This window comes from Labrus mixtus, chromosome 20 (genome assembly GCF_963584025.1).
Source record: "Labrus mixtus chromosome 20, fLabMix1.1, whole genome shotgun sequence".
NCBI lineage: Eukaryota > Metazoa > Chordata > Actinopteri > Labriformes > Labridae > Labrus > Labrus mixtus.
In genome coordinates, this window is record NC_083631.1 from 13,455,557 (window position 1) to 13,478,100 (window position 22,544).

Genomic DNA, 22,544 nt, shown 5'->3' on the forward strand with positions numbered 1-22,544 from the left:
ACTCGGCATGACGATATGGAGTTTTAGGCTTTGTGCCTAACAAAAATGTCATCATGGTTGGTATAGGTCCAAGATAATTTACTTCAGATATCGTGTAAGAGATGCAGTGTTACATGTAAATGTCATGCATTCAAAACTTTCAAGATAGTAAAGTATAATAGTATTGGCATTAAAATGTGGCTCAACAAGCTGGATTGCTCCTACAGAGTTCCGTGGTATTAATTTGCAATGACAATAAAGATCTATCTATCTATCAATGAGTAACATTTCCTATTATACTAAAAGGCTTTGAAATATTGCACATATTGCAATATTAAAATTAAAAATACATGTAGTTAAATATTTCTTGTTCAGTGAAATTAGTTGTTTAGCAGAAGGATTAAACTATATATGTCACAATTACTTTAGGAGCTGAGCACCCCTAAAAGTCTGATCCTAAAATCGCCCCTGACCCAACAAAAACATGTCAAATGTTGTTCTTACATTGTTCTTATAATGTCTTCCCCCATTATAATCAAGTGTTGTATTTTGTAAATTAATGCTTGTACAGGCCAACACCCAGTCTTAGCAATGAATAAGGTTATCATAATGCATGAAAGTTACATAGCTTTGACAGACAGTTGTCAGGCTTTTATTACAGACTATCTAATTATTTTTTTCCCACATCATCGATAAAGAGCTGTGGCAACTTTCTCAGCACGACAGCAGACATTTCTTGATTCATGACACCTTCATTCTTCCCTCTTATTACATCTTTATTACACATCATTCAGGCATTCTGCCAGGGGACAAAAAAAACAAAGCCTATTGTCTCTGTTAGAATTATACGTTTTAAATTAAATCCATAAAAACAAACACTGATAATGTGCATGTTATTTTCAAACACTGACTCGGTGAAACTCCTGAGTGAGAAAAGAAGCGATAATTGAGGCTTTGGTTTAGAAGAAGGATTAAAAACTTGAGGCCACTCACCTTTAAAGTAGGATCTCCGGCCATCTGCTTTTATGTTCTCACTCGTCTGTCTCCCTTTTCGTTGTCCTCTGACTAGGAGTGACCCTGACTAAGGATTTAAATAGGTGAACCAGATTTGTTCATTGTCTACTAATCAGCAATGTATATGTTTTTTGGGCTCATTCCATATTCTCATTTGCAACATAAGAGATGAACCACATACTTAAATTTACAGACAGCCCTCCTGTGCCCATCAGTGAGTGTGGATTCAACCACCACAGCAGCATCAATCTACACATCTGTCAAACCACCGAAAAGGAAGCAATGATTTTTTCTGACCTACCATTTAAAACATTTCTGTACTCTCCCAATTTAAGTAGAACGGTCCTGATGCATCAGCAACGATCCTCACGATCCAAATCCAATGATCATTTAATCCAACACAATACATCCATAAATTCCACAGATTGCTTCAAATTTGCCACCGCTGTATTTTTGGTAATGATATGTTTTTATGATTTTCAACTGCTAAAGATCAAAATGCTGGCCTTTCACTGACCTTCTGACGGACACCTGATTAAGCCAATTAGGACCTTCAATTTACTGTTCCCAGCCCATGATAGCCAATGAGAGCCTGAGTTGAAAGGTGGTGTCTGCTCCGGTGCTGTTCTGGCAAATTGTATGCAACTGTGTCGATGAGTGACGTTTCTTGTAGCCAATACAATTCTGTGGATATGCTGCTTGGAGTGATTTCTTCATGCAAACAATAGAAGATTGATTAAAAATACAATATTGTTTCAGAATAGCATTAAAAGCATTAGCAAGTTAATATTTATAACAATATAGGCTGTAGTCATGATTTATTGACAGAAAACAGACAAATCCCTGTCAAATTAGACATTATTAAATAGAAAATGATCTCACCATTTCAGGTTTGATTTATGTTTGATGATGTATTTATATATTTCCAACTTATCTCTTTAGAAAGATTGCACTAAAGCTGTAAATTGCATTTCAAATGGATTATAGATTATTATCAGTGTCTGACTGTCCAACTTGGGCGGTGATGTGTCATGATTGTGCCACAGTCCCGACAAAGAATCACTCACCAAGAGTGATTTTTTTCTATTATTTGGAGGTGTAATAAATCACTTGTCTCCAACTTTGTGTGATGAAGATTTGTGCAGAGCTGGCTTTTCGGTACACAGCTGCATTGAGTAACACATGCAAAGGTACTCTGAACATCAAATAAACTTAAATTGAGCCCAATCTGATTTTCATCAGATCAAATTTATCATTTATTGTAAATTATTTACAATTTCCTCCCATCATATTGGTGTATTAAAGCAAGCAGCATACTATCTGCCAGAACACAATGCTTGCAAATGGTAGGATCCACCTCTTCCTTTCTGGAGGTCTCAAAGGGCATGCCCCAAGGTTCAGTTTTAGGACCTTTTTATTTTCTATTTGCATGATAATCCGTGTGAGATGTGTTTAATGCCATGTATTGTTTTAATTCCAATGACAGCATCATCAACTGCTGTTCGCCATCTGTCACACAGCTTTTGAGTTTTTTCAGTCAGAGTTCAATGTTGTCTAGTCTTGTCTGCAGAAACTAAAAATTGGCTTAAACACAGATAATGCATGTTCATATTGTGTTTTCTTTCATTTTAATGAGTCACCACTTAATGTCCCACAGATTGTAGTTTCCCAAGAAAATCAAATCGAGTTAGTCAAAATGTACAAGCACTTGCGTTTCCTTATTGATTGAGAATTCTTTCAAAGCACATATTGCCAATTTGGTCTCCAAACGTAAGGTGAAGTTAGACGGCTACTTTAGAAATAAATCCTGCTTTTCCCGTAGAGCTAGAAAACTTCTTGTGTCATAAACCTTTTTGCCTTTGTTGGATTATGGAGATGTGCTGTACACAGGTGCTTCAGCTAAATGTTTACAGTCTTGGACACTGTGTATCACTGTGCTTTGAGATTTGTTACTGGTTGTAGGGGCCTTACTCATCACTGTGACTTGTATACTAAATCTGATTGGCCATTCTTTAAGGTACGCAGGTGTATATACACACTTATTATTATTCTTATTTATACCACTCTTCTTGGTTTAGTTCCTTCTTATTTGTGTACATACCTCCAAAAAAAGCCACTATGATGTTTTGAAACTGTCTGTTCCTTGTCTCTGCACTGTGCTCAGGAAAAAGCGTTTAGTTTTGCTGTCCCCTCTGAATGAAACATTCTCCAGAACGACTCGACACTGGCAGATTTAATTTTGCTTGAAGCCTTTGGCTCCATCTTAAATGTCAAGAAAGTGAGACCATTGGACAGTGCCTGTGTTTTTAAATTGTTATCCTGTCAACCATGTGTCAATGACATGTGCTGCTGCCCTCTTGGCCAGGTCACACTTGTGAAAGCGATCTTGATCTTAATTGGTAAATTACCTGGTTAAATAACGGCTAAATAAAGAAAAATGTATTACAAGTTCACCTCACTTGTATTCAAAACCAATGGACTGAAAGTGAGGCTTTACGAGAATTGGGTTTTCAAACCCTCCCAGGACGATTAAGGGAGGCAGTATTACATCACGTTAATTAAAAATATATTGAAAATATATATTGAAAATATGTAAAGCTTACAGTAATGAATGACATTTTGTAATGTATATTTGATTTGTCTTAAATTTGATACAGTCACTTTAAAGTAAAACCTTGTTTTACTTGACTACTTGAATATCTCCCACAGTTACCTTGTGATGTTTTACTTTATTGTTAAATGATGACTCCTTTCTTGAGTAAAGCTATGAAACAGATGACATATTTTGGCAAGACAAACATAGTGAACAAGAAGCATTGAGGAGCCCTGTGAAAGACAGGAAGTTGTTTTTGAATGAAGGACTTGTATTATGCATGAAAATAATAGAGCCTGGTGTTAACAAACACTGAAACAGCTTCATTTCGGCTGCTTAAACTTTTGCACTTTGAAGCTATACTCAAGCGGAAGGTGACTCTGCTAGCCCAGTTGCACTTAAATATCTGTCCTCAGCGATAAAACAGTTACCTTTTTTTAAACCAAAGAAGCGAAAGGTCTTTTTTGCTCCGTCTGCCTTTGTGGAAGTGAATTCAAACAGACAACAACAATAAAAATGCAAATTCTGACTCAAAGTTATCAGAGCAATTTATGCCTGTTTATCTCCACAAATGTCCATTAGCATTTAAAGCATTTATTTGTTGCATCCTCTAGCCTATCTGGGATGATAGTCCTCCCAGTGGTGTACCTGTCATCTCCTGTTGAGATCTCCTTCAAGTCTACACTTTGCTTGCTGTGGTGCACCAAAAAAAACCCTTTCACTCAATTTGAGTGTCAAGAATGACGTCTGCCCCTTATGGAGCCTGAAATAATCTGCCCTGTCAGAGACAATAACTTTCCTTTCAAGAGAGAGAGAGACAGATTTATTCCGAACAACGGCATCACACAGGGTGGTTGTTTCCATTTGCCTCCCCCGTGTTTCCTTCCATCCCTGCATTCATCATAGACGAATCAAATTGCGACACCAGGAAAAGTCTGACTTATCTCACTTCCTTGCTAGCACATTTTTATTTTTTTCCTGTCATATGGTCCGACTGTAATGTTCCTTTCTGTGTCCTGAAACAAGGCTTCATACTGTAGGTGCAGATAATCAGTAAGTTATTATTCTCCCTAAATCTAATGATCATCAGCTGATACCTCTGAGCTCTGACTGCATACCTACACAAACAGTCATAACAAACTCCTGTATTTAAACTCCATGCACTATCATCAGCTACGGCTGACCACAACAAGCTTGAAAGCATCCTTACGACTGGTTGTGAAACGTATCTTGCCTTTTAGGCCAGAGCCTCTGTTAGATAGATAATATTGCCAAATAGATTCTCAAACTCACACAAAGAGGCAAAAAAGTTCAAAAGACTTCAAAGAGACACAAACAACTAAAAATGGATGTAGAAAAAACAGACAGAAGCAAAATGTCCACGAAGCTATATCTAAATTCCAACAAAGACATCTGAAATAAGCACAAAGACATGCTAACATTTTCAACAACAAAAATAAGCAACTTAAAGCGACGCAAAATGGACACAAAGAGATAGGTAATGACAACAAAATGATGCAAAATGACTATCGAGATGCCACAACACACTAAGAGAAGACAAAAGCACCATGAAAGAATGAGAAACAGCTACAAACAACATGTGCAAATGACCATAAATAAATGCAAACCAAGTACAGACAGAAACTGAATCACTACAAATAGATTCAGACCGACCTGAAAGAACCAAGAGCCAAATAAATGAAAACAATTTAAGACAATTGAAGTTTAATAAAAGGGCTTTGGTTGTCTTGCTCCTATAAAGGAGATAGGGGGTCTTCATCTGTGCCCAAGGTCTAACCATCTTTGGCACCATCTGCCACTAAAAGCTGACAGCCAAATTTCCAATCATAGCTGCTTTGAACTGTGATGACAGTCTCTGATTGGCAAAACCCTGCATGCATTGCATTTGTAGTAAAATTTGAAAACATGCAGTATCTTTACATTATGTCAGAGAGAGAAGTTAAGCAAGCAGGCAAATAGTAATATTTTCTCATAGTTTGTTATCAAAACGATTATAAGAAACTACCATCATTTGTTAAGGAAAATTTGAGGCATCAAAATCATAGCAAAGTAAAACAAGAGCAGGGGTTTCAGTGTTAGGTTCACAATAGGTTCACAGAGGTTGAGCTGAAATTAAAACGATTTCCTTGTGCAGAGAATGTTATCATAGGGTTAGCATAACTGTTAATTCAACATGTGCACAAACAGAAAGAGAACTACAATAATCATCTTTGTTATACTATTGAAGGAAAAAAAGAAACAAACAGCAATATAAAACATAATGCAACATTTTGAATGGTTAATGGCTGTATATTTAAATAGTTGTCTAATATGGACAAGAAACACTTTCCTGGTACTCATTTCACACTGCTCCCTGAAACAGGTTCAGTCATGTATTTGTGTGTGGATGTATCTCGAACATATGTTTATAATAAAGAACTAGATACAAAGGGGAGCTGCTATTTCAAAAACATACAGAGAAATGTAAACCCATAGTAAGCCAATCAAAGGTCATCACTGAAATGGGAGCTTATAGTAGCTCACATTTTCGAGCATATGTTCCCCTACATTCTGTAACCCGGCAGTATCTCTCACCAAACATCCTCCAAACATCAGTCTGCCCAGCAGCAGCTGAGCTCTACCTCTTTCTACACTGCTGCCTGCCATCAAAAGCATAACTCCCTCCACCTCCTCAGTCTATTCCAATTAGTATTCAGCGTGGGAATGTTGAATGTTTTAATATCTGCTCATGTTCAGTTAATGTAAAATGTGAAACTAATGCTCCGCCAGTACGATTTTGAGCGTTGGGATTATCTCTGTCCAACTTGATAAGGTTTGATTTTTTCTTTAAACCGCCAAATAAAAACTAAAAATGTTGTAATAAATCATCCGCCTTTGTGATGTCTGATGTCCTATTTACATTAAGTAAATCGGTTTAAAAGGATCAGATTCCACAATTAGCTCCAAACACTCTGAGATGATGTTGTCTTACTGAAAGTGTCAAAGAGTCTACCAGTGAAAGGCGGCTCAGCTTTTCACAGCTTGTCAATCAGAAGTGTTTAGGTCGTTCTGTCAGTCAGAGGCGTAATTGAATTAGCTCGTCGCTTTCTGAAGGTTAACTGGTGGGAAAAAGCCTTGGCTGCAGCTTGGTTGAGGTAATTGACCAAGATAAGGACAGCTGTCTTTTTTTTACAAAGTCAGCATAACTGAACTTTCAGCAGTGCGCTTAATGCAAGAATTTAATAAAACTATAAAAAAATAAAAAAAACAAGATGTTGAAACCCAGTTTCCCGGTTGAATCCCTTTCTGTCACACTTAGGATGCCCAGTAGCTCTCACTTAAGTCTGACTTGTCATGAGTCAGCAGCCAGAGACATTCCTGGCAGACTCTGTGGCTCGGAGGGCCAAAATAACGTGCAAAGTTGATGGTCAGTTGATGGCCTGGAAAATTGCATTTAAACCTTCAGGTGTTATTCCGAGTAGTATCTTACTCTCAAACGTACAGAATTAAATTAAACTCTACTTTGCTCCTGTCCCTTTGATAAATGCTCTCTATAGCCGAGTGGCTTTTTCCCTGCTCAGTATGCATGCTGCAGAGCTGAACCGTTATGGTTTTGTTACAGAAAGCAGCACAGTACAGAGATCACGGCATTAATGGTAAAGAAAACTGTGCAAGGTTGAGCCGGACACACATCTTTGCTATTTTGTTTACTGCAAAAACCCTACGCTTGCTTTAATTCCCCAACAGGGTGTCATTGATGCATCTGTCTCTGTGAGTGAGGTGTGATTCCATGCCATTCTCCATGGCTTATCATCTTTACAAGAGGTGTCACCCAAAGTAGAGCTTTTAGTTTGTAATGAGATTTTTTGTTCTCCCTAAGCTTGAATCATGCTAGGTCACGAGCCTGCTGAAGGACTCTTGATACACTGAAGAACAATAGAGAGAGATATTGGGAATTTACAAGAGATGGCGGGGCAGTAAGTCATTTAAAGTTTTACAAAGTATGACACCTGCGTTGAATACTAAGCAGTGAGAGGGCTGAATGTAACTTTTCAAAGGAACAAGAGGCTGTTTTACATTCAGGATGCCTGTGCACGTCTCTATCTATCCAACCTTTCACTCAGGGCCTTAATTATCCCCAAAAAATGATCTATCGTTTGACATTTAGCACTAATGTATCATCAGCATTAATTGAGATCAACTCACACTTCAGCCACACTTATCATCTTGATGCTAATTTAGCAGCTAATTGGGAGGGACCAATGCTAATTGGCAGAAAGAGGATTTCATTTGTCCTGTATTGATCTCTGCTAAAGGATGGCTGTGATTACTGAGGGAAAGAGATACAAACAAAGGTCTATGTATTTTTATATATTTTTCCCATTATTATTTCTAATAGTGTTATAGACATTAAGCATTAGTTACCTGTGAACACATGATACTTGTTTGCAGACTCTATTAACAAAATTTACTTTTTTCTTGTTAACATTATTGTTTCTGTATTACAACACATTTCACAAATACCATTTCAACACATGAGGCGTTTGATTTTGACCCTTACATTCTTACACAAGTCTGCTGTTTAGTTAAACATAGCCACAAACGGCCCCCCTCCACACTCAAAGCGGCCCGCCAGTCAACTTCTAATATCAATAAACTATAAAGATGAAGAAGCATCACATCATCTGCGGATTTCAGTCTTGGTTGCCAATAAGACACCATGCACATAGATCAAATGCATTAGAACATGAAACAGAGACATATTTCTTGATTCATTTTCAATACTGTTTTGCAAAATATAGCCTACTTAAATAACCATTAAACAGTCAGGTCATAGCACTTAAAAGTAGTTATAGTTGGCTTTTATACTGGCTTGTTAAATTGAGCTCTACTACGTGCATTTGAGTATAAATGTTGGTATCATACTTTCTGATGGCAGCTAAATATTTGTTTCTTATGTTAAATAATAAGTCACTCTTATTATCTAACTGAGAGTATCCCATCATTTCTCACAATTTGGCCCTCTGGCAGTGGAATCCAGTTAATGTTGTAATAAAAGTTGTCTATCCCTGCTCTAACGGAAGCTTTATACTGCTGATCAGTCAGCTGACAACCGTTAAACAGTTTGACTAAGACAACACACACATTTACAAACTATTTACAACAACATATACAGTTTTTAGATTTGCTTTGGTCAATTAATATCAGCCAAATATGTTGTTGTTGCAATCTATTTCACAACATGACTTTAGCAAAGAGCATAAAACTAACCAGATCACTCACTTACCAAAATAACGTGCAGATACTGAGGCTAAAGAGTTGTTCTTTTACACTCCAAAAACAGTTTTGTACTTAGTTGGGTTAGTTCAATTGACATAGCAGAACACAAAGATGTTGCTCCCTACATATGGTAACTATTTCCTTAATCTTCTGTTCTCATCAGCTTTAAAGAGGTTTAGAAAAAGTCCCAGCTCACTGTCAACCTGTTTAACCGCCACGTTACTCTTTGGGTTCACTTTTACTATTCTTCTAATGTCATTTGAGGCTGCGATGGTCAGCTGTTTCCATGAAAAAAAAACAGCTCTTAAAATCAACTTTAAGTTACATGCTCAGCACCAAACAACAACAAAACGGACATTTGGCATCAAGCAACCAAAACAAGAAGAGAGAGAATTTCCGATGTTAAGAGAATCTAGCAACTGAAGAGCTAATGACGGAGCTAAAGAGAAAATGATATGGCAGATGGCCACAAAGACAACCTGAGCTAAACACTACATAATACTGTTGCAACATAAGCACTGGATGAAACAACGATTAACCACATCAACTTAAAATGCTGATGACACGTGAACGTTACACTCACAGCTCGTTTACACTGCCCACGAGAGGCCTAAAATACAAATGTACTTAAAGCTTCTCATTTCATTGTTGGTAATCAGGCCAAAGTTGTTTCATCAATCCGATCAAAAGAAACTTGTGTTTTCAAGTGATCTCAAATCCCCCAGTACAATGAAACACCAAATACAGTTTCATATCAGCACATTTATCCCGTAATTTCAGCCTCAGGAGGTCAGACTGTGACAAATACTCTGCAGGATGTTTCTTCTGGCTCGGTTTTTATATGAGGAAGCAACTCCAATTGTCATGTGGGAATAAAGGGCTTTGTCTGGAAAACAAATGAATGCAGTGCATCGAGGTGGCACACAATATTCCACACTTAGAAGAGAAGTCGGGTTACAGTAAGTAGAAATTCCATCTGCTGACTTCATGTCTGCTGCAAACGACAAACCAAGTTTTTTTATTGAAGCAATAAAAAGTGCAGAACTTTAAGCGAACAGTATTCAAAGAAGACGGGACCATCATTTCTTTCCAATATTCAATATTCCCGGAGTAATTAATGTATGAGTTTAATATCATCTGTTAAAAGCCGAGCATATGCCCTCTCTCTCCTTCTCTTTGAAGTAATTCAGTACCTCGGTGAGCACAATGTTTCCCCTCCCCGAGAGAAGTAGTTCCATTTCAACTCAATTGATTCCCCACTTCTGGTTTCCCATCTTTTACTCTTTTCATTCTTCCCCGCATGCATTTTCAATGACATCAAATAAAGGGCAGTCATTGGTATGGATGAGGAGGGTCCTCAGAGATGGAGGCACCTTCACCGCCACAAAGCACAAAGATAGGAAGCGCAGGGGGGAGAAACAAGAAAAACGCAGGAGCCTCAGACTGTTAAAGCTGATCCTTTGATATCACCCGTGTGTTGGAGATAGAACAGAGAAATACCGGTTTAGTATGCGCGGCGAAATTGCTGGACACACAAGTAAAAAGAAACAGAAGGGGACTGAGAGGCAGAGATAGCCACAGAGGGTGTCGAGGTGCAGTCTGGTGTGTAGACGATTGTTTGCAGGGAGGCAGACACATTGGTTTAAGATCTTTTTTCTTATTGTGGCTTTCTGGAGCTTGTGTCAAAGTTTGCCTTGAAGCGTTGGCTCTTGTGGCAGCCGGAGCAGCACTCCTAAGGCTCTGTGTGAGAGAGAGAATGACTCTACTGCTTCACACTTAAAGACTCAAACCAGAACGTCTTTGCGGCTAAAAGATCTCATTCTTCTTCAACGGGGTTTCACCCCTTGTGTGAATTTTCATAGAAGACGCCAAAGTATTAGATACTTTTCTCAAATGTAGTCACTTTATTTGCTGCCAAAAAAAAAATAGACCTCTCTATTGCTGCACATTTTACAGAGTTTTGTACGAATGACATACCGAGCAGAAGTGAAGTATGAAGAGGCCCCCGAGCAAACTGAAATTTACAAGGTTGTGTTTGAATCATTCTTCAACAGCGGGGGTTTCAATAGGTTATCCACAGAAGAGAAGAAAAATAAAATGCCTTCATTACCCAGTGTATAAAGTCTAAATGGAAAAAGAGACTGTGCAATGGCTGTCTGTGTGTGATAGGGGAGTAAACTCGGCTCTGATGCCTCGGGTGTTCTGGAAGGCTGCACTCTGGGCTCGCACTGGACCACACAGATTGCTGTCATTATGGAGAGAGGGTCTGTGGTGGCAAATACACATAAGCTCTCATCAGGAAACATACCCTGCTCAATGCCTTGGGCTTATTTGGAGATCTGAATATACAGTGTGCGATTTGCATGAAAACAAAGCACTGAAAATTAATTTTGATGTAGTTGCTTGCTTTGTTTGTCCCCTAACGACTCACCACTACAGGCGTTGTTTTTTGTTGTCATGTGCTGTGGATTTATCAGGACATGTTTGCAGGAGTAGAGACCGTGTTTGAATGCGAAATCTGAATTTTTGTCATGCAAAAGCTGCAGCAACACCTATCCGTGTGTGCATGCCTGTGTGTGTTTGTGTTTCTCTCTAACAAGGGGGAACAAGCCCAGCTCTAATCTATGCATGGTTTCAGTGGCGAGGAAGTGAATCAGTAGAGAGTGAGTCACTGTGGACAAACAAAGCACAGCCGACGCATTCTAATAAGACGAGACTTCTCAGGTTCAACTTAAACTTCCTTTAAGCCTCCTAAAGCGTCTCACACCAGTGCCACACTGTGAGCGAGTTTAGGGTCGGGTCAGAGCTCAGTCACTGCTGTGCGCTATCTGTGATGAAAGGTCAGAGGCTTGAGAGTAACAAACATCATTTCTTTCTTTAAGAGGTCCTTTTGCCTCAGCAGATATTCTGCAGAGTATTTTCATACTCATTTCATGCAACATTTGATTTGGAACCTCTTTCCTCCCAGCTGTTGTGAGAGTGTTCTTTTCTTCAATGCTCCTCTGCCACTGCTCTTTTGTCGTCATGAAGGTGCTTTTTGTAATGGCAGCCTTTGGCATTATGTTGCTGTGTCCTCCACCACAGGATGCTCTTTATCTGTACTTGAAAAGCTGACCACTGCTATTACTTGGTCACAGTCAGCGAGATTACATCTAATTTCTCAGAGCTGTGTAGACGGGGGAGGAATGCAATTTCAATCTGTTTCTAAGCACCCAAAATTGCCCTTCATTTGTGTTATAAAATGTCACTCTAATGCATCTTTGAATAAAACCTGGCCTGTGCACTGTTAAGTGCTCAGAGACAGAGTCCTGCAGAAAGCTGGATTTGCAGGACTTAAATTCAGTGAAATGGTCTGCCCTCGGTCCTGGAACTCTGTCGCACTCGAAATGGCAATAAAATCTTCATGCTGACAGCAACTAAACCGGTTATTGGTTATTATTGAAAGTGGCTTTTGCATACACCACATAGCAATACAGCTTACTGTATTATACATTATATTTACAATACGGGGTAAAGAATGAAAATCGGTGAGTAGAAATTGTGAAATGCCAATGAAGACCTACCACATTGCATTTCTGCAGTAAGTCCATTGAAAGTGGGCAAAAGTGCACCTAATCTAAACTGTGAGTTGTACATTAACATATAATCACACCCTGCAGGGGAGCCGAAATCTATGTGAAAAATACAAAGCCTCAGATTACAGAACCCGTCTGTACCAGCTGATATGATATTTATCAGTGGACAGTAAAGTGTGTACCGCTGGACATGATTCAGAGCTCATGTGATTTTCTTTCTCCAACATTATGATGTCCAATCATTCTTGTATTACTTATTATTTATTAATTTTAGGTTTGTATGTCATTTTAATGTAACATTAAGCATGCAGTAACATACTGTTGGTTTTTGTCGTAGGGTATGAGAATACTGTAGGTGAAAACACAGGGGATGTTTTATTGTCTGTTAGATTTGCTCAGGGATAAGACATGTTGAAGATCCTCAGAATAAACTTCAATAAGACGAACAGAGAAAATACAAGAAGAGAAAGAACAGCCAAATGCCCAAGCTCTGTAACCTTTAGAATCATATACATTCATATTAATTTATACAAAGTCATTCCCTTTTACCTGCCTAACCAGAATTATTACCTACCACATTATTTTCAAGTTATTTTGCCTTTAATCAAAAGGGTATTTGCAAAACAAGATAACTGTAATAGTATCAAAACAGATGCTAATGAATAGGGATACAGGATTGCAGACCACCCAATCCTAAATATTAGATTTTCATTAGTGATTAACAATTACTCTGGTTTCTACCCCCAAACTGAGACTCATCTTATTAAGTGTCAAACCAAGGGAACAAAGGGGACAAATGAACATTATGTTCTTTGATGTATGATGAGAAGAACCACAGCACTCCAGGTTAAATGAGACTCAGACAAAGGTCAAATGTCAGCAGGAATAATCTTTAAGTCCAGGGTGGCAGGTAGGGTTACAGTTTCAAGTACACTCTCTGTAGTAAACTGTCACTTTCATTTAATTCTAACTGTGATTATCCCTGTTGTCACCTATGTCCTCTACCACAACCCCACACACAAACACACACACGCACACACACACACACACACACTCACGTACACACTCAAACACTTAAAGGAAAACCCAAGGCAGCTCAGCATATTCTGATTCAAAATCTTAAACACATGAGTTTGTCCTGTATTTAAAAAAAGTTAATCATGATTAATCACATTTTTAATTGCATGTTTGAAATTCCATGAGTTTGCATTTCCAATTAGTTTTTATGAATGTATTTTGTAGTTTGTACTTTATTCATTAAGGGTACTCAATCATTTAATTCATTTTTATTCATAACAGCTTCTTCCCCAGAGCTGTGGACACACTACAAACACACACACACAGATAGAACTCATCCCTGGACTACAATAATGGACTGTGCAATAACTTTCGTGTTTTAACTCCCTATATTCAAATTTATTGAGTATTTTTTACATTATTTTTTACAAATATTTACGGGTATGAATGTGTATGTGGGTATGGGTGAGATGTGCTTGGATTGTGTATGTGTATGCGTGCTGGTGTATGTGTACTTATCTTATATTTTATATGCTGCAAACAGGATTGCTTCAACTGAGTTTCGTTGTATAGCATGCAATGACAATAAAGATAAATCTAATCTAATCTAATTTGTATGACATCAATTCATAACAAATGTTATCTCAAGACCCTTTACAAAAAGAGCATGTCTAGACCGTACACGTTGTCTTATTCATAAAGATGTTACATTGATCCACCATGAGCACAGTATTAAGCCACATTTAGCAAAAGAATAAAGTGGCATGGAAAATTTGCTTTGAATTAACAAAATGTATATGTTTATAATTGCTGACCTTAATCACATCATGGGTAATGTGTTAACATTAGTCAGTGTAATTAGGTCAACAAGAAGTGTTCTCTTTGAGACTTTATAAATAAAAAATGTAATACTACACTAGATGTGAAAATATGGAGAAAATGACTTGAAAAAGCCACTGCAATTTATTATTAGTATTATAATTCTTATTATTCTATGATTGTGTTCTTAAAGTCAAAAATAAAGAAATAGTTGGATGTAGTCAGATTTATAGACCAGAATTTCTAAAAATCATGCTAGTTACCAAAATCAATTCTTAGAAAAAGAAGATAATGGATTTTGGAAATTAAGAATTTATTTACTTTTTACTACTACGTGGCTTAACTGGTATTATGTATAAACTCTACAACAACAAAACCAGATGGAGTAATCAACTGGAGTATTCAATCCAAGTCAGAATCAGGAATACTTTATTAATCCCAGCTGGGGGATATTCTGGCATTTGTTGGACACTGTATTTTTCACATGAGAACCAAGTTTTACAGCAACATAAGGATGTTTCTCAACTGCATTGGCCTATAAGAGCAGATTTAAAAGACAGAATCATTGCTCCCATTTTTGCAACCACTGCTTGTCTGCCTTTGATAAATATCTTAATTTAATGCAGAGGTCAATCTAGTAACCACAGCTCATCGTTGTCTTTTCTCTTTTAGAATAAGATATGAATCTATTCATGAAGGTCTTCTGAGGAAAATCCTACTTGCATTGATCCAGAGTGTCATTTCATGTGTTGTTGTATAATTGATTCAATGCAGCGCCTTAACAGTGGCCTCTCTTGGTTGGGCCTGACAGTCCTCAGGTTAATGGTGTGAAAACAGGGACCCTGCTTTCCCCAACCTGTCAGGTGGTAATTGGCCCATGGTTCCCTTAAATTGCAGTCCGCCACAGGGACTGCACACACTTTTCTAAATTGTGTACAAAACAATTAGTGTGGCATGAACATGGAGAGAATGCAGAAAACATGGATCCTTTGCTTTGTGTGCAACATTTCAGCACTATCATGTGCAATAGAAGTGAAGTCAAGTCATATTTATTTATAAAGCACATTTAAAAACAGCTATAGCTGACCAAAGTGCTGTACAATGCATTAAAAAAGAAAAAAAACAACTTCAGATCACAACGTCCACAAGAGAGAAATATATATATAAATGTATACATATATACATATATAAAGAAAGAATATATAAAGAAAGCAACAAAATAAAGTACAATACTCTTTCTGATAAAATGTAATTAATGTCAACTATGTGTTTGTCTCTCTCTCACAGGTTATTCCTCCATGCCAGGAAAGAGATGAATTAAGGAAGAGAGTGGCAGAAATAATAAGATGAGACCATTTAATGATGGTAACCTTTAAAGAAGAAAGCACAAGCCAAACTGGGGCGTTGAAATCTCTTCTAAACTTCACCACCAGTAAACTGAAGGCAAACCTCAATGAAAGAAACTGAGTGGAAGGTCAGATACCCAACATTTCTCTGATTGGTATGTGAGGACAATAGCATCCATCAATGAAGAGGAGACAAATAAAAGGATTGTTTCTGGCCTGGAGAACAGTCGAACATCAAGCTGATTTCCCAGAAGGGTCGTCTCAGTTGTCCTGAAACCACAGCAGAGTCCCTCTCCACTCATTTTATTTTTTGGCCCTTTCTCTCAGAGAAGCACCAATGGCCTGCAGCTCAGGCATGGTGATGAGTGCCTTGTTTTGGTCTGTAGCCATTGTATATTTGACTCATATTGGCAGAGTCAGTGGAGACTGCTGGCTAATCGAGGGTGAAAAGGGCTTTGTTTGGCTTGCGATTTGTAGCCAAAACCAACCACCATATGAGGCCATCCCACAGCATATCAACAGCACCATTGTTGACCTTCGTCTAAATGAAAACAAGATCAAAAGTATACATTATTCCGCCCTAAGTCGCTTTGCCAACTTGACTTACCTGAACCTGACCAAGAATGAAATCTCCTACATAGAGGATGGGGCCTTTTCTGCTCAATTTAATCTACAAGTCCTTCAAATGGGCTTCAACAAGTTGCGGAACCTGACAGAGGGGATCCTCAGGGGTTTAGGAAAGCTGCAGTACCTCTACCTCCAGGCAAACCTTATTGAGACTGTGACACCCAATGCCTTTTGGGAATGCCCAAACATTGAGAACATTGATCTCTCCATGAACCGAATACAACAGTTAGATGGGTCCACATTTACCAGTTTGACCAAACTGACCACCTGTGAGTTATACACAAACCCGTTCAACTGCTCATGTGAGTTACTTGGTTTTGTCAAATGGCTCTCAGTTTTCCCCAACAGGACCAATGAGCGGATGGTGTGTGACTCTCCGCCTGGTGTTTCTGGTTATAGTTTACTCAGCCAGAATCCTAACAATCCGACATACCGAAATGCGCTCCACATGCTCACCACTGTGTGTACTGATGACTACGTGACACCGTTTATTCCCCTACCCCCAGAGCCCACGACACCCCCACCGGACTCAACACTTTGTGGGCTGGAAGACTGTCCCTCAGGTACAGAACCAGAAGACCTTACCATCAGTACAACCTACAATGATGTGGAAGTATCCCCTATGATGAAAATGAAGCAAGTATCAAATACAGGTGCCACCATCACAGTTCAGATTCCTTATCCTTTCAAGAAGATGTATATCCTGGTTTTGTACAACAATAGCTTTTTCACATTTATTAAAAACCTGAAAGACATAAAAGAGGACGTCGAACTCAAAAACCTTAAACCCCAAACTGATTACACATACTGTGTCGCTTCCGTGCGTAATTCTCTTAGACACAACCACACTTGTCTGACAATCACTACTGGACCTCGGAATGGAAAAGAAAATGCTGTGAACAATGCAACCGCTACTCACTACATCATGACCATTTTAGGCTGCCTCTTTAGCATGGTCATTTTCCTTGGTGTGGTCTACTACTGCTTGCGAAGGAAGCGTCAGCAAGATGAAAAGCACAAAAAATCGACTAGCCTGAAAAAAAATATAATGGAACTTAAATATGGTCAAGAGCTGGAAGGTGGGACTATTTCTAGAATGTCTCAGAAGCAGCTGCTGGCCGGGGAGAGCATGGCTCGTATGCCATACTTACCAACTGCTTCTGAGATGGAGCAGTACAAATTTCAAGAGATAAATGATACACCTCAAATGATGAAAGGAAATTATATGGAGGTGAGAAGTATGGACCACCATGAACGCAGGGAGTGTGACATGGGTATGCCTGGGAATAGCCAAGGGTCGGTGGCAGAGATCTCCACCATTGCAAAAGAGGTTGATAAAGTCAATCAAATCATCAATAACTGTATAGATGCTCTTAAGTCAGAATCCACATCTTTTCAGGGGGTCAAATCTGGAGCAGTTTCCAACGCAGAGCCTCAGCTCGTTCTTATATCAGAACACCCACAGAGTAAATCTGGCCTTCTATCCCCAGGTTATAAGGACAGCTACCATCACTCCCTGCAGAGGCATCGGACCTCTGACGCCTCCCCAAAGAGACCCAGCACTGCCACAGGAGGACCACGAAGCCCCAGGCCTTATCGCTCTGAGTCTAAGTACATAGAAAAAACCTCCCCGACAGGAGAGACCATCCTTACTGTAACACCTGCCGCCGCCATCCTGAGGGCAGAGGCAGACAAGATTCGCCAGTACAGTGACCACCGGCACTCGTATCCCGACGCTCAAATAGAGGAACTTGAAGGACCTGACGGCCACAAGTCCTCCATGCTGGAGCCTCTAACTCACTCCCGCTCCAGAGACTTAGCATATGCCCATATGTCTTCTCATTACCATAATCTAAGCTACTCCTCCAGTCCTGAATATTACTGCAAACCTTCACACAGCATTTGGGAGAAATTCAAACTCCACCGTAAACGACACAAAGATGACGAGTACATGGCGGCGGGACATGCGCTGCGTAAGAAAGTCCAGTTTGCAAAGGATGAGGACCTCCATGATATTCTAGACTACTGGAAAGGTGTCTCTGCCCAACATAAATCATAACCTCTTTAGGTGTTTTTAAAATGGACCACGCGTTGCAGAAATTACACAAAAACCTCATCTGACATTTTCATCAATGGATACTTCCACGTTATAATTAACAACTCACTAAAAGTGAATCACATTCTCTTTTGACTTTGACGAACATGGGGTAAAGATTCTTTAAATTTGTCATTTTATGTAAAGCATTCATCTGGAAACTTTTATCTATTAAAAAGAAAATATATTGCAAATTAATAATATATATGTTACAATGGATTATAGGTTTTTGGGTATCGCATGGCCAAGTCCTGTGACAGTGGATTTGCTGTTGTGTAATATGAAACTACAATATGAAGATGTGTCTACTGAAACCTCACTCTTTTTTTCTGAGGAACTACCTGGACCCTTCATTGAAAGAGAACTTTCGTTTCTATCCTTCCTGCTTATATTTAATTCAACTAAACTATGTACAGATATGGGTTTCTATATTTGCAATGTTTGCTGTGTAAATGGAAATGTATTAGTAAGTGAATCAGGTTTCAATCAAGCAGAGCACTGTTCATTTAAGATAACTTGGTCCAACGTTTCAGATTGTTTGTCATTTTTACCTTCACTGCCTGTTTTTTTTATTCTCTTTCTTTTGAAAGCTTTTACACGCATTGACAGAGTACTACAGACAGATTCTGTTTTAATGTTCTCTTTATTACACAACGCGGTATTCAGTGGATGGAATCTCATTGACTTTATGCAGGTAGAATGCAGTATAACATGCTGTAATGAGGGTCTCAGTGAAGCATACTTTTATTTTTAGTACCAAAGTAGAAAATGGTAAAATGTTTACAAAAATTCTGCAATGTCTGAGATTCATCCAAACATACAGCAGTAGGTCCTGGTCGACTAATTTTCCTTTTTTTTTTTACTGTATCGGTTACTCCTTCGAAAGTGAAAACATGAAGGAAATACAGCATCCATATACCGGACATGGTATTGTAACCCTACAATGAATCACTTATATTTAAAGGTGAAGTCAGCTGTACTTTGTCGCCTGTTGTTAAGGTAAAGACAGCTGTTCTTCCCTACAGGAGGGCCCGATGGATGAATGTAACAGATACATATTCTGATCTGTCTATGGCAGCTTTCATGTAAGGAACTATTTATTTAATGCTATTAACGACTGTGTCTTTTCCTTCGCTTCAATATATTTGCTCCCAGTGTATTATATTGCATACTGTCTGATCCGATAAATGCAGGAAAGTAGTTTGATATTTGGATGGGCCTTGTTGCTTGCTGAGAGGTTTCATTTGGTTTGTAACTGCAAGGCTGTTCAATTCTTTTTGTATATTATGAAAGCTACGTACCATGACGAATATCAACATGCTAGAGTAACATTTGAGAATGTGAAACTGAATCCTCCGACTTACTGGCTGTGAATTTGTATATCATGAATTTTTGGAGTAAATATAAAAACTTAACGCTTTTTCTTTAAAGGGTGTTCACATAACTTATTACAAAACAGGCTCATGATGATTCATTTCCTATCGATGAATGAGCAATAAAAATGTATTTATACTCTCCTTCCAAGCTGAAGAGTTATGCTGTTGTTACTGTGTATGAATTTAAAGCTTTTTACAAAATTGTTATTATAACGAGATATCATTTTCAGTTCCAAATAAGGTAACAAGGAAGTATTTCCAGGTCATCTTTACATTCCTGATCTCATAATAAAGTTCAATTGAGATTTATTGTAACATTTCATTTAAGAAAAAGCTGAGACTTGTATGTACTGGTATTAATCCACTACTGTTACCAGAATAATAAGTGAAATGCTGACTGCTTTAATCCTCCAGACAGGTGCAATGGAACCATTGCAAAAGAAGAGAAAGAAATACACTGGTTTAATAAAAGTCAAACATTTAATGGATGAAAAAAATGTTGAAACCTGTGGGAATATGACATTTAGGTTTGGTTCATGTATTCATTTGAAGTAACATCAGGTCCACATGGCATGGATCAAAAGTTTGTTAACTGGTAATTTTTCATCTCTTTAGTGGAAAAAAAGCTCAAAGTTAAATGTGTCATGTAGCCCTAAATCATGATTATTTGCTAAGTCATTTTCTCCTGCACTTGTTGGCCCTTTTATTAAAATCACATTTCCCACCTCTGAAGTTTTAAATGTTGAAGATTTATTTTGAGGGGGGGTTGTTTTTATTGAATTTAACTTTATAACAGGTGAATAAAACACTTATTGTAGTCCTTGACAGTGAATTTCAAACTAAGCTTATCATGTTGCATCAAGTTTGAATTCTAACATGTCTTTTTTTCTGGATTCCATTATGCTTTAACCAAACCACAAGTATCAGACGGATGAAATTATCTACTTATTGGAGGTCAAAAACAAAACCTGTATTTTCTCTTGCTGAATTTTGTCCATCTCTATTTGGAAATATTGGGCATTCTCAAAAAGGTGCATATGAAACCTTCCAATATTGATCAAACAAAACTAAATTCAGGGCACATAGATGGATTTTGTCTGTAACCTGATAGCAGAGCTTACCCGAGGGATTCAAAGTATTAAGTGACGTAGTTATTCATTGAATCTTTTTGTTCCATTAGACTTGGAGTATGGAGATAACTGCAGGCATTAGTTAGCCCATTTGTATTTTTTCTGTGTCATAACTCTGCTTCCATTTCATGCAAGTGTGTCATGATGCCGCTATTATTCGTTAATGTGAAATGAAGCATTCATGAGCCTGATGTGAATGTGTTATGTAAGCATTTACAAAGTGTTAACTTGGTTGTCTGACTTAATATATCAACCGCCTTAAGATTTTGGGATACATGTACAAGTGTAAATTTTCTTTTTGGTTTATTTCCATGTTGATACTGTTGACGAGTCTCCATTTGTTGTTCTTTTTATAAAAAGCGTTTCAGAATCTTCTGAGAGCTGTCAGGTTTCTAGTTCATTTAGCTATTTAGCAACATGTTTTTTATACTGCATATTGTAGCACTTCTGTGTCTAATAAGAGTTTAAAGTGTTGATAAAAACCTTTAGAAAGATCAACAGTTGTTGTTCAAGTGCATCAAAACAAACAAGAGCACAAAAATGTGTTTTTTATTTTATTTCTTAATACTATGTTATCTGCTTTCAGACAAAGTACTGTGAAATAAAGTCAAGGGTGCACATACGGTTCACACTCGGCATCTTTATTATGACTTTAAGTCTGCTCTTACACTGCATGTATGCTAATGACTTTATTTGTTGTTGACATTGGATTTCTTACTTACTTTGTCCCAACACATACAAAGCTAAAGCTAGCTTTTCAACTTTGTGTAGTGAGCTAAAGGAGGAGAGATACCAGAGATGCCAGGATATCCGTCTCAGGGCCTTTTCTTCATAATGAGAAAGATGGACCCAGATGACATGGAGCGTAAAATGGCATAACAAGGCAAGGCAAGTTTATTATTCTTGTATATTTCAGCAACAAGGAAATTCAAAATTATTCACACAACAACACAAGTATAATGACAAAAGGAAAAAGAACATTGAAATAGAAAATGTAAAAATCACTTCAACAAACCATTAACAATAATCACAGAGAAGATAAAATATGAAAACATGTTAAAATATTAGAATAATATAAAAAAATAAGATCCAAAAGAAATACAGAAATATGACCTTAAGCGTTTAAAAGACATCACAACCAATAACCCAATTTGAGATGGAGAATTATGTTGGGTCTGTCAAAAATAGTGGAAGATTACCACAAGTAATCACTGATACTTAGGGTAAAAGAGTAAGTGGGTATTAGAGCTAATATTGTTGTAAGCAAACACATACATGCACCATTAGAATGGTCAAGAACATATATTTATTTTAAATATGTAAACCTTCTTTACAGCCGATACTTCAGGAGAATTGGCCCTTTGACACAGTGAAGGAACATGTGTGGAGAACTGGCCTGACATCACTGTTACTTTGCAAGTGTGCAAGTGTATTTTATTTCACACCACTCATTACTGGATTTGTGTCTCACTATGACATTATGTGCTGTAATTACTTGTGCACAACTACTATGGTGCACCAATGAATACAAATATACCATAATTTCCTTTCATACAGTGCGCCTGCTTGAGACCATTTCTACACCAGCAGACATGTTTCTCTGCACAGCTAATGGCAGAACAGTAAGTGCTCAGAAATTGGATTAAAAGCTTATTCCTACATAATCACCTTGTATTATTCTGAACACGTGTTG

General features: G+C 38.0%; 1 protein-coding gene across 1 annotated transcript in view; it reads left to right on the plus strand.

Annotated features, from left to right (window-relative positions):
• elfn1a (extracellular leucine-rich repeat and fibronectin type III domain containing 1a) overlaps positions 1–20,186 on the plus strand; it is a 70,000-nt gene extending 49,814 nt beyond the window's left edge. The window contains exon 3 of the mRNA XM_061026814.1: positions 15,565–20,186. Coding sequence (XP_060882797.1) covers positions 15,961–18,309 — 2,349 coding nt within the window. The 5' untranslated portion in view covers positions 15,565–15,960 and the 3' untranslated portion in view covers positions 18,310–20,186. The remainder of the gene's footprint in view (positions 1–15,564) is intronic.
• The last annotated feature ends 2,358 nt before the right edge of the window (positions 20,187–22,544 follow it).